Consider the following 18,836-nt stretch of genomic DNA (forward strand, 5'->3'; position numbering starts at 1 on the left):
GGAGACGGATGAAATGTAATAGTGTCAAACACCAGTAGAGGCATCCAGTAAAGCATTTGAAACACACAGGGATGTGTTTTTTTGGTGTATTAAACAATTGGATATTTGAAATTGTATCTTATTTTTCTTCACAAAGTATCTATCACTATTATCATGATTCGTTTAAATTAATTGAATTATTGGACCTAAATAACTGGAGGTAGAATATAGTCCCTTCAATGTTACTACTGTCACTTTTTGAGCCGGTCAGACAACCCCGTTAAAAAAACGAATGATCACACTCTAAGGTGATTTGGATAGACAGCATCATATCATCAACATTTCACTTCATCCCTTTTTATTTTTTACTTCTTACATCATTCATCACTTCATTTCATCACTGTCCTGTCGCCACCTCTGCATGTCATATAACTGTGCTAATCAGCTACGCTTAGCTGCTAATTACTGACTTGATGTTTGTTTTGAACTTGCTCCACTCATGACAAATTGTGACTTGACCGAGTGCGCTTCGCCTTCGCTGCTGTCAATCAATCAAAGTAATAGTTATGCGCAAAGATGGCTTCAGCGCCTCTGTAGACGGGAGAGAAGTTATAGATGAGAGCTCGGTCTTCCTCCTTGGGGCTGGAGAAGTGGTGCTGGTTCTTCATGGCTGAAGGGGAGAAAGAGAGGAAAGAAGAAAAGAAGAGAGGAGAAAAAAAGGAGCGTTAAGAAACTGACAGCTGCTGCTTCCTTCACAGCTAAATAATGAAATGAGCTCGAAGCATTCAACTTGCTTCCAGACAATCCTTCTGGTTGGCAATTATTTGTGGATAATATCTACGTCTTATCTGCGAATAGCTTTGGATTTGTTCAAGGATACGTTCTTGAAAACGAGACGGTACAACTCAAGTGGTTATTCCTAATAAAGAATTTCCATAACAATTGTGTATCACTGTGTTGCTTTGATGTTGGTGATAAATTGCTTATTGGTACAATACAGTCATCTTTTCGCTCTGAGTTGATTTGTGTGTCATTTTAATTCAGTTGCGCTTGAACAATTCAAGAGTTATGGCAGTTTAGAAAACAGAAACATTTATTTTTACAATAACACTTGAAATGATGAAGGTAGTTGGAAATAACGGAGACAAAATGTAGACCATGGTGTTTCATTTTCACCTCATTACTTAAGATTTCATGAAACTTACTTTTTTCTTTTTACAAAATGAACCAAAGCGTGTCAAAATGAGGACGATCCTGGATAGATAATGAGATTAAATATGAAACAAAATGTAAATCATACAATCTAAACTAAAAGGAAATCTGGTTTGAATTGAAAGCAAACACTATTAATAAGCTACTTTGAAAGATATTTCGTGAATGCTGATCTATCGAGGAAACCATAAAATGCACATTTGGATGGATGGGAAAAACAACACTGAATGGAAATGCTAATGACTGCACATCTGCTACAATTTACTAACTTTTCAAAAGAAAATGGCAAATCATCAACGGCATTATCAATGTCTCTGATTGATTTTAAGCCAACATGGGCGAGAATTTCCTTCTGAAATTCAAATAGAACTCGTCAAACTCCATCTGCTGATGAAGATAATAATGACACATTTAATTTGTATAGTACTTTAAAAGGTACTAAAAGCCACTTCACGTTGTAAAAACAGTAACAGCAATAACTGAATAGTCAGAAATCATTCCATGATGGATTTGTCTTAACACAGTTATATTTGTAAATAGTTATTGTTTTGCATCATGAGTTATGTACCGAACTAATCAGATCTTTGTGGCCTGATTTACATTAAATTCCTGTGAAATCAGTGACCTAGTATTTTGGACATATTCTGCTATGAAATAAATAGTAACAACCTGATAAGCTGGTGTAATAAAAGCATGTAGAGGTTCCACACGTTACCTTCAGAGACAAAGAAGCTGCCAGTGTAGAAGCAGATTGCCGCAGCAGTGGTGGAGTGAATCAAGCCCGGCTTATCCACCCACTCATAGCAGCTTTTCTCTGGATGCCACTGCACTGCATAAAATGGGTAGCAGTAGGCTGAGGAGAACCAGAAACATTGTCGGCAGATGATCATTGCAATAATCAATACCCCTATTTCATCATCTCCACAATTCCCAATGTCGTCTGAATCGGAATAATCAGCATCACCCTCATTATTATTATTATTATTATTATTATTATTATTATTATTATTCAAAACACCAGTTCAGTTATGAGGTGATGGTGCCATCTAGCTGAAACCACAGTAGCTATTTGTTGCATCACGTGCACTCATGAACAACATGAAATAACACAACATTTAAACTGCAAACGAGTCAGGGAGTAATGGTACCTTCCATGGTGGAGATGAATTCTTCCTTCCCATCGTTGTTAGTGGACAGGACCTTGTAAAACCTCTTCAGCTTGCCATTTTGGCTGTAGTTCTGTTGGTTCAAAGGCAGAGATTTTAGGTCTTGACTTATATTAATGTAGTTTTTGAAGCCCTGGAGTGACTTTGCTCCTTCTGCATGGAAAATAAATAAAACAATATGGTCAAATTCAGTGGAGTGCTATGAAACAGTACTCCTACATGAGACATTTACAATATTCAACTTATGTATCGCAGTTAGTTTTAATTTTTTGCTCCTAATAAGAAAGGCATGGATGGGGGTTGAACCCATGATCTTTGGTTTACGAGACCAACACATTACCACTTGGCCACCACGCCACAAAATCAACAAGTTATGCTTGTTTCATTGTCGCAAATGTTCCCCATACATATTTTTTTATAATACTGCACAGTTTTATGACTTATAGCTGGAAGAGACAAGCTGAACTGAGCCACACTCAAAACCTTCTGATGTCACATGAAGGATCAATGACAGCTTGAAATGGAAAGCTCCTTTTGATCTAGACATGGATGGATGTATCGATGTGGTTCCTTTTAGAAGACAAAGAGTTTAATATCCTGTGGACCTTATAAGGCATGGATGGGGGTTGAACCCATGATCTTTGGTTTACGAGACCAACGCCTTACCACTTGGCCACCACGCCACAAAATCACAAAGTTATGCTTGTTTCATTGTCGCAAATGTTCCCCATACATATTTTTTTTATAATACTGCACAGTTTTATGACTTATAGCTGGAAGAGACGAGCTGAACTGAGCCACACTCAAAACCTTCTGATGTCACATGAAGGATCAATGACAGCTTGAAATGGAAAGCTCCTTTTGATCTAGACATGGATGGATGTATCGATGTGGTTCCTTTTAGAAGACAAAGAGTTTAATATCCTGTGGACCTTATAAGGCATGGATGGGGGTTGAACCCATGATCTTTGGTTTACAAGACCAACGCCTTACCACTTGGCCACCACGCCCTCACACATACACATTCAAAGAGGTGTCTCATTGCCACGACTTTTGGGGATTTGTTTAGTTCCACTTCGTTCCACTTTCCTTGCAAAGCAGGTTTTCGTTGCCGTTTGACGATCCAACAAGCACTTTATTTGAAGCGTACTTGTGTGGACAAACTAACAGATGGTGACTTGATGCTATGGGGTGAGTTATAACGTGTATGCAACTGTTTTACATTGCAAATACAGAGCGTGAAGCAGCTGCTTTTATTCAAGTGTTGAGCTGAGATGTATTCAACAAATAGCAGCTTGCGCTGGAGTGCGACCATAACATACGTTCCTGATGTCCCATTAAGCATCACACAGATTTTGATATAGGTATTTAAAAGCCAGGCATGGATGGGTGTTGAACCCATGATTTTTAGTTTACGAGACTAGCGCCTCACTACTTGGCCACCACGCTGTAACTCGGTATTTACTCTTTAATTATAAAAAATTTAACCGCATCTGTCAGTCAGTTCCAGCGCTGACTTCCATGCTCTTCCATGCTTTCATGCGTTGCGTCACGCCAACGCCTTACCACTTGGCCACCACGCCTTCACACCTTCACACCTACTTTCTGTGCTCTGTGTTTTGCATTCTGTTTGACGTTCCGAAAACAATCAGGGAATGAACAGCGGCCTTCTGGCTGATGGATGACTGTTTGTTGGACCCATCCACCATGCCGACTAAGGTGGATGGGTCCACCTTGGTCCGACCGTGTGTGCTTGTGCCGCCCTTTTACTTCATAACATAAACGTATTTTGGGTTATCATCAAATTACGGTGTATTATTGTAAACATAAAACCTTATGTTTCTGATATCACATAAACAGTCAATGACAGCTTATAGATGTAAGGTCCTCACAAACCAGACATGGATGTAGAATGCACAACCTTAGTTTGATTTTTGAACACAATATTCCAGGGCGTGGATGGGGGTTGAACCCATGATCTTTGGTTTACGAGATCAACGCCTTACCACTTGGCCACCACGCCACAAAATCACAAAGTTATGCTTGTTTCATTGTCGCAAATGTTCCCCATACATATTTTTTTTATAATACTGCACAGTTTTATGACTTATAGCTGGAAGAGACGAGTCTGAACTGAGCCACACTCAAAACCTTATGTTTCTGATGTCACAAGGATCAATGACAGCTTGAAATGGAAAGCTCCTTTTGATCTAGACATGGATGGATGTATCGATGTGGTTCCTTTTAGAAGACAAAGAGTTTAATATCCTGTGGACCTTATAAGGCATGGATAGGGGTTGAACCCATGATCTTTGGTTTACGAGACCAAGGCCTTACCACTTGGCCACCACGCCCTCACACAAACACTTTCAAAGAGGTGTCTCATTGCCACGACGTTTGGGGATTTGTTTAGTTCCACTTCGTTCCACTTTCCTTGCAAAGCAGGTTTTCGTTGCCGTTTGACGATCCAACAAGCACTTTATTTGAAGCGTACTTGTGTGGACAAACTAACAGATGGTGACTTGATGCTATGGGGTGAGTTATAACGTGTATGCAACTGTTTTACATTGCAAATACAGAGCGTGAAGCAGCTGCTTTTATTCAAGTGTTGAGCTGAGATGTATTCAACAAATAGCAGCTTGCGCTGGAGTGCGACCATAACATACGTTCCTGATGTCCCATTAAGCATCACACAGATTTTGATATAGGTATTTAAAAGCCAGGCATGGATGGGTGTTGAACCCATGATTTTTAGTTTACGAGACTAGCGCCTCACTACTTGGCCACCATGCTGTAACTCGGTATTTACTCTTTAATTATAAAAAATTTAACCGCATCTGTCAGTCAGTTCCAGCGCTGACTTCCATGCTCTTCCATGCTTTCATGCGTTGCATCACGCCAACGCCTTACCACTTGGCCACCACGCCTTCACACCTTCACACCTACTTTCTGTGCTCTGTGTTTTGCATTCTGTTTGACGTTCCGAAAACAATCAGGGAATGAACAGCGGCCTTCTGGCTGATGGATGACTGTTTGTTGGACCAATCCACCATGCCGACTAAGGTGGATGGGTCCACCTTGGTCCGACCGTGTGTGCTTGTGCCGCCCTTTTACTTCATAACATAAACGTATTTTGGGTTATCATCAAATTACGGTGTATTATTGTAAACATAAAACCTTATGTTTCTGATATCACATAAACAGTCAATGACAGCTTATAGATGTAAGGTCCTCACAAACCAGACATGGATGTAGAATGCACAACCTTAGTTTGATTTTTGAACACAATATTCCAGGGCGTGGATGGGGGTTGAACCCATGATCTTTGGTTTACGAGACCAACGCCTTACCACTTGGCCACCACGCCACAAAATCACAAAGTTATGCTTGTTTCATTGTCGCAAATGTTCCCCATACATATTTTTTTTATAATACTGCACAGTTTTATGACTTATAGCTGGAAGAGACAAGCTGAACTGAGCCACACTCAAAACCTTCTGATGTCACATGAAGGATCAATGACAACTTGAAATGGAAAGCTCCTTTTGATCTAGACATGGATGGATGTATCGATGTGGTTCCTTTTAGAAGACAAAGAGTTTAATATCCTGTGGACCTTATAAGGCATGGATGGGGGTTGAACCCATGATCTTTGGTTTACAAGACCAACACCTTACCACTTGGCCACCACGCCCTCACACATACACATTCAAAGAGGTGTCTCATTGCCACGACTTTTGGGGATTTGTTTAGTTCCACTTCGTTCCACTTTCCTTGCAAAGCAGGTTTTCGTTGCCGTTTGACGATCCAACAAGCACTTTATTTGAAGCGTACTTGTGTGGACAAACTAACAGATGGTGACTTGATGCTATGGGGTGAGTTATAACGTGTATGCAACTGTTTTACATTGCAAATACAGAGCGTGAAGCAGCTGCTTTTATTCAAGTGTTGAGCTGAGATGTATTCAACAAATAGCAGCTTGCGCTGGAGTGCGACCATAACATACGTTCCTGATGTCCCATTAAGCATCACACAGATTTTGATATAGGTATTTAAAAGCCAGGCATGGATGGGTGTTGAACCCATGATTTTTAGTTTACAAGACTAGCGCCTCACTACTTGGCCACCACGCTGTAACTCGGTATTTACTCTTTAATTATAAAAAATGTAACCGCATCTGTCAGTCAGTTCCAGCGCTGACTTCCATGCTCTTCCATGCTTTCATGCGTTGCATCACGCCAACGCCTTACCACTTGGCCACCACGCATTCACACCTTCACACCTACTTTCTGTGCTCTGTGTTTTGCATTCTGTTTGACGTTCCGAAAACAATCAAGGAATGAACAGCGGCCTTCTGGCTGATGGATGACTGTTTGTTGGACCCATCCACCATGCCGACTAAGGTGGATGGGTCCACCTTGGTCCGACCGTGTGTGCTTGTGCCGCCCTTTTACTTCATAACATAAACGTATTTTGGGTTATCATCAAATTACGGTGTATTATTGTAAACATAAAACCTTATCTTGCTGATATCACATAACCAATCAATGACGGCTTATAGATGTAAGGTCCTCACAAACCAGACATGGATGTAGAATGCACAACCTTAGTTTGATTTTTGAACACAATATTCCAGGGTGTGGATGGGGGTTGAACCCATGATCTTTGGTTTACGAGACCAACGCCTTACCACTTGGCCACCACGCCACAAAATCACAAAGTTATGCTTGTTTCATTGTCGCAAATGTTCCCCATACATATTTTTTTTATAATACTGCACAGTTTTATGACTTATAGCTGGAAGAGACGAGTCTGAACTGAGCCACACTCAAAACCTTATGTTTCTGATGTCACAAGGATCAATGACAGCTTGAAATGGAAAGCTCCTTTTGATCTAGACATGGATGGATGTATCGATGGGGTTCCTTTTAGAAGACAAAGAGTTTAATATCCTGTGGACCTTATAAGGCATGGATGGGTGTTAAACCCATGATCTTTGGTTTATGAGACCAACGCCTTACCACTTGGCCACCACGCCCTCACACAAACACGTTCAAAGAGGTGTCTCATTGCCACGACGTTTGGGGATTTGTTTAGTTCCACTTCGTTCCACTTTCCTTGCAAAGCAGGTTTTCGTTGCCGTTTGACGATCCAACAAGCACTTTATTTGAAGCGTACTTGTGTGGACAAACTAACAGATGGTGACTTGATGCTATGGGGTGAGTTATAACGTGTATGCAACTGTTTTACATTGCAAATACAGAGCGTGAAGCAGCTGCTTTTATTCAAGTGTTGAGCTGAGATGTATTCAACAAATAGCAGCTTGCGCTGGAGTGCGACCATAACATACGTTCCTGATGTCCCATTAAGCATCACACAGATTTTGATATAGGTATTTAAAAGCCAGGCATGGATGGGTGTTGAACCCATGATTTTTAGTTTACGAGACTAGCGCCTCACTACTTGGCCACCACGCTGTAACTCGGTATTTACTCTTTAATTATAAAAAATGTAACCGCATCTGTCAGTCAGTTCCAGCGCTGACTTCCATGCTCTTCCATGCTTTCATGCGTTGCATCACGCCAACGCCTTACCACTTGGCCACCACGCATTCACACCTTCACACCTACTTTCTGTGCTCTGTGTTTTGCATTCTGTTTGACGTTCCGAAAACAATCAAGGAATGAACAGCGGCCTTCTGGCTGATGGATGACTGTTTGTTGGACCCATCCACCATGCCGACTAAGGTGGATGGGTCCACCTTGGTCCGACCGTGTGTGCTTGTGCCGCCCTTTTACTTCATAACATAAACGTATTTTGGGTTATCATCAAATTACGGTGTATTATTGCAAACATAAAACCTTATCTTTCTGATATCACATAACCAATCAATGACGGCTTATAGATGTAAGGTCCTCACAAACCAGACATGGATGTAGAATGCACAACCTTAGTTTGATTTTTGAACACAATATTCCAGGGTGTGGATGGGGGTTGAACCCATGATCTTTGGTTTACGAGACCAACGCCTTACCACTTGGCCACCACGCCACAAAATCACAAAGTTATGCTTGTTTCATTGTCGCAAATGTTCCCCATACATATTTTTTTTATAATACTGCACAGTTTTATGACTTATAGCTGGAAGAGACGAGTCTGAACTGAGCCACACTCAAAACCTTAAGTTTCTGATGTCACAAGGATCAATGACAGCTTGAAATGGAAAGCTCCTTTTGATCTAGACATGGATGGATGTATCGATGGGGTTCCTTTTAGAAGACAAAGAGGTTAATATCCTGTGGACCTTATAAGGCATGGATGGGTGTTGAACCCATGATCTTTGGTTTACGAGACCAACGCCTTACCACTTGGCCACCACGCCCTCACACAAACACGTTCAAAGAGGTGTCTCATTGCCACGACGTTTGGGGATTTGTTTAGTTCCACTTCGTTCCACTTTCCTTGCAAAGCAGGTTTTCGTTGCCGTTTGACGATCCAACAAGCACTTTATTTGAAGCGTACTTGTGTGGACAAACTAACAGATGGTGACTTGATGCTATGGGGTGAGTTATAACGTGTATGCAACTGTTTTACATTGCAAATACAGAGCGTGAAGCAGCTGCTTTTATTCAAGTGTTGAGCTGAGATGTATTCAACAAATAGCAGCTTGCGCTGGAGTGCGACCATAACATACGTTCCTGATGTCCCATTAAGCATCACACAGATTTTGATATAGGTATTTAAAAGCCAGGCATGGATGGGTGTTGAACCCATGATTTTTAGTTTACGAGACTAGCGCCTCACTACTTGGCCACCACGCTGTAACTCGGTATTTACTCTTTAATTATAAAAAATGTAACCGCATCTGTCAGTCAGTTCCAGCGCTGACTTCCATGCTCTTCCATGCTTTCATGCGTTGCATCACGCCAACGCCTTACCACTTGGCCACCACGCCTTCACACCTTCACACCTACTTTCTGTGCTCTGTGTTTTGCATTCTGTTTGACGTTCCGAAAACAATCAGGGAATGAACAGCGGCCTTCTGGCTGATGGATGACTGTTTGTTGGACCCATCCACCATGCCGACTAAGGTGGATGGGTCCACCTTGGTCCGACCGTGTGTGCTTGTGCCGCCCTTTTACTTCATAACATAAACGTATTTTGGGTTATCATCAAATTACGGTGTATTATTGTAAACATAAAACCTTATCTTTCTGATATCACATAACCAATCAATGACGGCTTATAGATGTAAGGTCCTCACAAACCGGACATGGATGTAGAATGCACAACCTTAGTTTGATTTTTGAACACAATATTCCAGGGCGTGGATGGGGGTTGAACCCATGATCTTTGGTTTACGAGACCAACGCCTTACCACTTGGCCACCACGCCACAAAATCACAAAGTTATGCTTGTTTCATTGTCGCAAATGTTCCCCATACATATTTTTTTTATAATACTGCACAGTTTTATGACTTATAGCTGGAAGAGACGAGTCTGAACTGAGCCACACTCAAAACCTTATGTTTCTGATGTCACAAGGATCAATGACAGCTTGAAATGGAAAGCTCCTTTTGATCTAGACATGGATGGATGTATCGATGGGGTTCCTTTTAGAAGACAAAGAGTTTAATATCCTGTGGACCTTATAAGGCATGGATGGGGGTTGAACCCATGATCTTTGGTTTACGAGACCAACGCCTTACCACTTGGCCACCACGCCCTCACACAAACAAGTTCAAAGAGGTGTCTCATTGCCACGACGTTTGGGGATTTGTTTAGTTCCACTTCGTTCCACTTTCCTTGCAAAGCAGGTTTTCGTTGCCGTTTGACGATCCAACAAGCACTTTATTTGAAGCGTACTTGTGTGGACAAACTAACAGATGGTGACTTGATGCTATGGGGTGAGTTATAACGTGTATGCAACTGTTTTACATTGCAAATACAGAGCGTGAAGCAGCTGCTTTTATTCAAGTGTTGAGCTGAGATGTATTCAACAAATAGCAGCTTGCGCTGGAGTGCGACCATAACATACGTTCCTGATGTCCCATTAAGCATCACACAGATTTTGATATAGGTATTTAAAAGCCAGGCATGGATGGGTGTTGAACCCATGATTTTTAGTTTACGAGACTAGCGCCTCACTACTTGGCCACCACGCTGTAACTCGGTATTTACTCTTTAATTATAAAAAATTTAACCGCATCTGTCAGTCAGTTCCAGCGCTGACTTCCATGCTCTTCCATGCTTTCATGCGTTGCATCACGCCAACGCCTTACCACTTGGCCACCACGCCTTCACACCTTCACACCTACTTTCTGTGCTCTGTGTTTTGCATTCTGTTTGACGTTCCGAAAACAATCAGGGAATGAACAGCGGCCTTCTGGCTGATGGATGACTGTTTGTTGGACCCATCCACCATGCCGACTAAGGTGGATGGGTCCACCTTGGTCCGATCGTGTGTGCTTGTGCCGCCCTTTTACCTCATAACATAAACGTATTTTGGGTTATCATCAAATTACGGTGTATTATTGTAAACATAAAACCTTATGTTTCTGATATCACATAAACAATCAATGACAGCTTATAGATGGAAGGTCCTCACAAACCAGACATGGATGTAGAATGCACGACCCTTAGTTTGATTTTTGAACACAATATTCCAAGGCATGGATGGGGGTTGAACCCATGATCTTTGGTTTACAAGACCAACGCCTTACCACTTGGCCACCACGCCTTCACGTTCCAGCTCCATCTCATTCATCATAACCAGGCATTGACAGTTCCTGTCGGCTTTGAAGGTGTGAATGGGATTCAAACCCGTGATCTTTGGTTTGCAAAAACCCAACACCTTCACACGACTTAACAAGATGAAAACACATCCAGTAATGTTTACTCTCTGCTGTCCACAAACAATTATCTTTCACATTGCCTGGAGCAAAGTCCTTCATTTGCAAGAAGTAAAAGCTGCTTACGTTGTGTGAATTTCCGAACTTTGGAAAGCTTGTGATTATTGTTTGAAAAGGGCTCGACAGATTTCTAGGTGGATGCAGCCTCCAAGTCAGAACAGTGTGAGGAAAGGGGGGGTTGGATGCTATTTGATGATCCGACAAACACTTTGTTTGAAGAATTCTGACACATGCACCTCAAAAAAAGAAAAAGAAGAAGACAACAAAGAAGGGAAATGAGAGAAGGGGAGCAGAAAATACCTGCAAAGACAGACTCCAGCTGTGGAAGTTGGAGGTGATGTTTTCCTGGGCCAGAGACTGCAGCAGGTCTTTGGGGAAACTTCGGAAGAGACGGCTGGACTGGGCCGCTAAAGGGGACGGACACCGGATTGTGGCGAGGCAGGAGGTCCGGAGGAGAAGCAGTTCACACAACAAGGTAAGTTACATTTAATGATAATTAGAAAGGGTTGTTTAATAAAGCTTTACAATTGGAATAAGTCGCTTGACAGCAGGGTCATAGGTGAGGGCCAGCTACATGTGATCAAAGGGTAAGGAGAGCAATGCTCAGGCTCATTTGCATGGGATCCGCCCACATTTAACCATATTGTGCACCATGAGTGATACCACTGTGGGTCGAATACCCACCACAATGTAGTAACTGTTTGCTGACAGGAATCTATGCTCTTTTAGTAATTTTCTAGAAGGATTTCAATAATTGAAATCCCCCTTAAATGTGAAAAGAAAAAAATATTTCAACCCTACAAGGAACAGTTCAGACATTCAAATATGTGATTCACATTGAAGGATATATCATATAATATTTTGATTAATAAAATGCTATTATATTTCAAGAGGATAGCTATTTGATGATGTGAGAAACATTTGAGATAACTAGTGTGACAGCGTACAACAATCTTAGTGTAACAATTCAGTAAAGACAAGAAGGCGTCACATCTCCTTTACCTGAGAACTGACCTGATTGTCCCACGTTAAGCACAACAGCTGATATTATAGATATACTTTCTTATAAGGGGAGGATTGAGATAAAGAGAATCCAATGTTAAGATGTCATAAATAAAAGGATCCTATATATTCAGGGAGCAACAACCAGCGATCCTTCAGCCAGGAGGCCGCTGTTCGTTGCCCGCATGTAAAAAGAGAAGTTGATGTATTTGTCACGTAACTTTCGTACTTCTATACCCTTTTAACCCAAACTACAATCTTTTCCTAAACCTAAGTATTTGTGTTGCCTAAACCTAACTGAGTGGTTTCCTGTGAAGACGGAAGTTTATTTTGAAAAGACTGCATGTGCGTAACGACGCGCGTTGCTGGACTTTCATCGGAAAACCGCACGAAAAACGATGAGTAACTTTTCTTAAGATCTCATATGTTGTGTGAGGATGCGATAGGTTGTCATCTGTAACGAAAACACACACAGAGACTTCCTCGAGTCAGTCGATGTCCAACTTGTGGTCATAAACAGTCTTTAGTTCAGTAAGAAGCTACAATGTGCCACAATGAAAAAAGGATTTTGTCTCAGTTGACCCTTTGCTGAGTCCCGCCCCTCGAATGCAGACTGGCCAATGACAGCGTAACTATCTGGTTCTGCTGCATAGACTCTCATAGACAATGAAACTAGTTGATGTGTTAAAGACATCTCAAAAAGACATCATCTGCCACCAACAGCCTGTTATGAAATTTGAGAGAAGCATATATTAACTCTCTCTAAAGTTTGCTTGACAAAAAAAGTAAAAGAGGTAAGTGTGAACGTCCCGTGACGAGGAAAACAGCATAAAGACAGGAGGCTATTGAAGAACAATAACTCAGGAACAGAGCAGAGGACAGGAAGAGAAGCATACCTGGTGTTAGAGTGAGAGGCAGAGCCACGGCCATGGTGTCGGTGAGGGTGAGCAGGTTTGTGTTGGCTGTGAGGACAGACAGCTGCTGTAAGCCCTGACAAGTTCCCCAGATAGGGAAGTAGTCGTTGGCATCGTTGGCCTGCAGGGGGCAGCAGAGTGAGGAATGAGAATCTATCAACGAGGAAGGAGCGACGGAACTCTACCTACACCTCCGACCCAAGTGCTTCCATCTCATACGGCCGCACAGCAAGTACAGCTGAGGCTCAATGTGCCTCCAACAGTCTGAAATAATATCTTTGATGTCTTGTTATGATGTAAACACGTCAATAAATTCCCCTTCTTGTACATTTTGAAGCTTCTTCGTGTCTTTAAAAAGGCGGTAGCCAACAAGTGGCTAAATAAGACGACTAAACGCCATCACGCTGACTCGTTGGTCTTCAGCCTCGTTGTGTTTGTACTCGTGTGAGTTGGTGTGATAATCAATACAGATAATCACTGAGGTAATTGTTTGACTGCAAATGTATTTTAAAGATTTTGGAGCTTGTTGTATTGCTGCTCAAGAAATATTTTTTTGACATACAAGAATAATGTCGAATCATTTCTCAATTAATCGTTTTTTTCTTCTCATAAAAGAATCAATAAGAACCGATAAGAGAGTACTACTATCCCTGGGCAGTCAGGTGTTTTATACCTTCAGAGCCAGTCTGTAGAAGATCCTGGCTGCTCGACTGAACTGCGACGTTTGAAGATCTACTTCTCCTCCCTGCAGCAGCAGCCTGAGGACATCACACACTGTTTACGTTTAGGCTGTACGGGACTGGAAATCTCGCCTACGGCATCACTGACGTCACCTTTAGACAGTTTTCATGTGTCGAAACATGACTCGTGATGAGTGCAACATATGCGCTTACATTTTACAGAACGTGAAGACAGTATACACAGCGAAAAGAGTGAAGCCATGACCATTGATGTTTCCTTATTTATGTGTTGCAAATAACTCTAAGTTGACGTATACAGCGTCTATCCAAACGAATGGGACTTTACTGATGTGCATTGACAGCTTTGAACAATATTCTGTTGTAAAATGCGCAACTTCTCTCAGCAGAAAAGTAGTGGCCGGAAATCTGCTGTTTATGTACATTTACACTTTGCACAGTGTTCCAAAACCTGCAGTTTGAAGCCTTTGACCAGATTAAAGACCGACAACTGTGCCGTAATAGACCAAGACATTGCTAAACTTACCAACACAAACTGACAAGAGAACTCCAGTTTACTCACCCATTTATCGAGGAGAAGGTGTTCGCATATTCTTCTTCTGTGCAATTGATTCTGGTGACGGAAAAAAGCAGAAAAAGAGATTAAAACTAGAATTACAAGTAGAAGTACAAGTCAAGCTGCAGTTTACGTCCACGTCTGTCCAATCGTTTCATTGGTTTTTCAGGCATTTCCTGAGAAATCGAGTTCACAAGAATGTGACGGAGGCATAAAAATAGTTGAATCCACGAACTCTCCAAAACAATGGAAGACGTGATGAATCCCTCTGGAGAAGGCAGGTTCTCCTCATGAGAAGATACAAACCGATGATGTAACCAATGAGCAGACACACCTGTGGGACATTTTGACAAGTTTTAAAACATTTTTTGACAATCTTGTGACAATCAGTGCAGAAGCTTCATCTCGCCATCACCAGCTTCCAGCATCAGCAGAAGTGGTTCCTGTTTCATCATCTACATACCAAGTTTAGTTTTAGTTCAGTTTATTTTGCACAATGTAAAAAATACACAAACATAACAGAGATAAATAATATCACAGAGCAGGAAGAGGCAGAAAACCCACTGGGCTTATTTGATTTCCCACTATTATAGAGAAAACAAAATGAATATACATAAGATATGACGACGTAATATTGATGACAAAGTCTTTCAGCAAGATATGATAGTTAATAACAACAATACCGATACATTCCACAGTGATTTGATCTATTGTTATTTGAAAATATTGATTAGAGCAGCTACAATGAGTATTAATGTTCTGTTTGACTGTTTGCTGTCGCTAAAGTGGCCTTTGTTTTGTCATTGTATCATAATATACAACAAGGATGTTATCAATGATTTATCTAATGAACCAATATCCTTTATAGAAGTGATCGTGCCATATATTTGTTTCAAGCATGAGACCAAAAAAGCCTTAAAATTGATTTCTTCAGACTTTCGTCTTGTTCGTTGAGAACTCAGCTACTTTGTAATCTGAGCCCTTCTGTTCCTGCTGAGAACCACGTGGGCTCTCTTCTTTGTTTTGTAACGTTTTGTGGAAGGAAATGGCCCATTAAAGGAGACACAAAGGGAAAACGATCTGCTGGTTTACATCACAATGTAAAACCAGCCAGAAGAAGCCCCCCCATCGAGGTGACTTGTGTTGTGAAGCAGCCACAGGGAATGCATTGTATCTGTCCCGGGCGGGTAGACTGGATGTAATCAGTTAAAGTTGTCGACAGGACAAGAGTGTTTTCTGGAGGATTGAATTACACGTGCCACAGGACCCTAAATCTTAAAGATTCAAACTTTAAATCACTATAGTTGAAGACATGAAGCAGGTCCCAGGTATATGTTGAAACCAGGGCACCTGGGAATGCATGCACTGGACTTAATGGGATCTTAAAGATGACGGCATTGGTTAACACCCTGCAGCTAAAAGTGGCCCCAGAGCCGCTACTACAGCTGAGTCCAGTCTGGCTGCTACACCAGACAGCCATGAGAGAGGTTTCACATCTGGATGTTGTACCTGATGGGTACAACCCTCGCTCCGGCTCCCTCCAGGTATTTCACATAGGACACCGCAATGTATGATGAGCCACGAGCAAACGGGTCTCCTGGAAGATTTTCCTGCGCCAAAACACCTAGAGAGGAACGAAGACAAAAAACAAGACTTATATCTTTCAAAAAACACATGGATGGATTACTGAACAGGCCGACCAGACCCAGAGGCCCAAAGTGTCAGGGGCATCCCAGGCCTTCAGCTGCAACATGTCACTTCAACTAGAAACACAAAGCAACTGCAAAGAGATGCAAAGCAACTGCAAAGAGATGCAAAGCAACTTCAAAGAGATGCAAAGCAACTGCAAAGAGATGCAAAGCAACTGCAAAGAGATGCAAAGCAACTTCAAAGAGATGCAAAGCAACTTCAAAGAGATGCAAAGCAACTTCAAAGAGATGCAAAGCAACTGCAAAGAGATGCAAGGCAACTGCAAAGAGATGCAAAGCAACTTCAAAGAGATGCAAAGCAACTTCAAAGAGATGCAAAGCAACTGCAAAGAGATGCAAGGCAACTGCAAAGAGATGCAAAGCAACTTCAAAGAGATGCAAAGCAACTTCAAAGAGATGCAAAGCAACTTCAAAGAGATGCAAAGCAACTTCAAAGAGATGCAAAGCAACTGCAAAGAGATGCAAAGCAACTGCAAAGAGATGCAAAGCAACTGCAAAGAGATGCAAAGCAACTTCAAAGAGATGCAAAGCAACTGCAAAGAGATGCAAGGCAACTGCAAATAGATGCAAAGCAACTGCAAAGAGATGCAAGGCAACTGCAAAGAGATGCAAACAAAACAACAAAGAGACACATCAACAAATAAACAAATAAAAAGAGGCACCTCCATCAAGTCCGCCCAATATTCTACACAAATCATTAACCATCCAAACTTTAATTTATTTCTGAAAGAGCCAGAGCTGATGCCAACGCAGCCTACAAACCCAACGGTGTTATTTATGAATAACTTCTCAGTCATACTGGAACAGTAAATACAACAAAGACCATTGATTGACGCGACAATTTCCTGTATATGATTACGTGACTTCAAATATTTTCATGTAAAGTTGAAAACTGTTATTGCGAAGGCGGGACACTGTTTTGCATGCACTGGTCCTTTTTGACATGAACACGTCCTCTTCCAGACAAGAGAAAGGAAAACATTCAACGTTCCGGTTTATTTTACTACTTGGTCTATTTTGCGTGTCGATTTTTCCTAAATTCAACAAAAGTCACATTTGAATAATGCCTCATTTTCATATTCAAATCTATCATTTCAGAAAACCTGTAATACAAAAGAACGATTGTCTGATGGAAGTTTCATGGCGTTATCTTTTCGTTTCATTGTTTTACCCGCTTCACCTCTCTCCTTAATACCCATCACTTCTTCCGTGTGTGTAATACATTAAGACACGGCTTCTTATCGGTGAGCTCACAGCTGTTTGCTTCCGTATATCAAAGATAAGGTTCAGGATGGTTTTCTTTTAGCCTCTGCAGAGACTAAACAGGTGACCTTATTGACAGCTATTAACGGTTTAGTGTGACTGTGTGTGGTTATGAATGTTGCCATGTACACTGTGTAACAGCACACATTTGCACAAGTCACCCTAACAATTATGCGACAGACACAAAGACAAATAAAGCATGAAAAAAAAAGAATTCCAGCAAGAAAAAGTGAAAGAAATACTTCCGGTATTTGCAGGTCACATATTTTTGTGGTATTTTTTTCGTGTTGAAAGACAACATTTAAAATACAGATGTGGACATCTGGCGTGTGTCATTTTATTGAATGGTGATAACTCTCAGTTAGAGTTACATAACAGCAGTCATAATCCGTCTCTCTCTCTCTCTCTCTCTCTCTCTCTCTCTCTCTCTCTCTCTCTCTCTCTCTCTCTCTCTCTCTCTCTCTCTCTCTCTCTCTCTCTCTCTGTGCACGGAGACGGACGGACACACAGAAGCCCGTTCACGGGGCTGAATCTTACCGATGACCGGTCGGTGATTGAGCCGCTGGCTTGTCCCCGCCGCGCACAGATGCGCCGCGCAGAGACACGCGCTCAGCACCGCGCACAGCGCTGCAGTCGGCCGACACATCCAAAACACCGGTGCGGGAATGAAAATATAAAACGCTGGAGACAGGGGATGCAGAGGCTGGGTCTACTCGGTGAGGATGAAACCTGGCAGAACAATGTGTTATGTCTATTAAAAAAAATATGAAATAAAAGGCACAGAATGTGAAATGATTCTCCTCCTCTGATCTCCTGCTTTTATCTCCTGAAGAGGAGCATCAAGCCAGTCACACGTGGGACACCTGGGACGTCCTTTTCCGTCTTCGCATAAATAGATCCACCAGATCAGGCCCACCGCTTGTCGACACAGACTCGTCCACGTGGTGCAGTTCAGGTAGAATTTAGTGCCATCTCTTATCAATAAACCGTTTGATGACAGAGAGGACGAGGGACGAAGGCTGAGGTGATGATAGAACTCCTTGTTTTATGAATATTATTATTAGGTACCGATATAGTGACGTGAATAGGCCCCGCCCCCTTGAAACACATCGGCCACCGTGACTGAGACTGCTGAGTCACATGAACATTATAAATTGACAGCACAATCCTGAATATCTGTCTGTTGACAGCACACCAGGTGTATATTGACTTTCTGCATGTTAGCAAATGTTGAAATAGGAGCTGTGCTTCTGGTTATACAGGTAGTCATGTCATGCAATGCTGAAACACCCGTTGGCTGAACAAAGTTCTCAGTTCCCTGAACTCATTTAGCTAATTGTGCAGTCTGTTGTCAATACCTTAAACTGTGTCACTTGGTAAAACACAATTTGCAGATCTCACTTTGACTTCTCAGCAAAACTCTAA

At 41.8% G+C, this 18,836-nt stretch overlaps 1 protein-coding gene across 1 annotated transcript; it reads right to left on the reverse strand.

Moving 5' to 3' along the window:
• Positions 1–516: 516 nt before the first annotated feature.
• Positions 517–18,057, reverse strand: LOC306775472 (gamma-glutamyl hydrolase; the record flags this gene model as incomplete). Its single annotated transcript, XM_079265913.1, has 9 exons — positions 517–649; positions 1,907–2,044; positions 2,340–2,430; positions 11,570–11,676; positions 13,168–13,306; positions 13,859–13,943; positions 14,446–14,496; positions 15,949–16,063; positions 17,949–18,057. 9 exons carry the CDS (start codon positions 18,055–18,057, stop codon positions 528–530), a joined length of 957 nt encoding a protein of 318 aa, XP_079122039.1. The 3' UTR covers positions 517–527.
• Between the last annotated feature and the right edge of the window lie 779 nt (positions 18,058–18,836).

This window comes from Melanostigma gelatinosum, assembly GCF_949748355.1.
Source record: "Melanostigma gelatinosum genome assembly, chromosome: 3".
NCBI lineage: Eukaryota > Metazoa > Chordata > Actinopteri > Perciformes > Zoarcidae > Melanostigma > Melanostigma gelatinosum.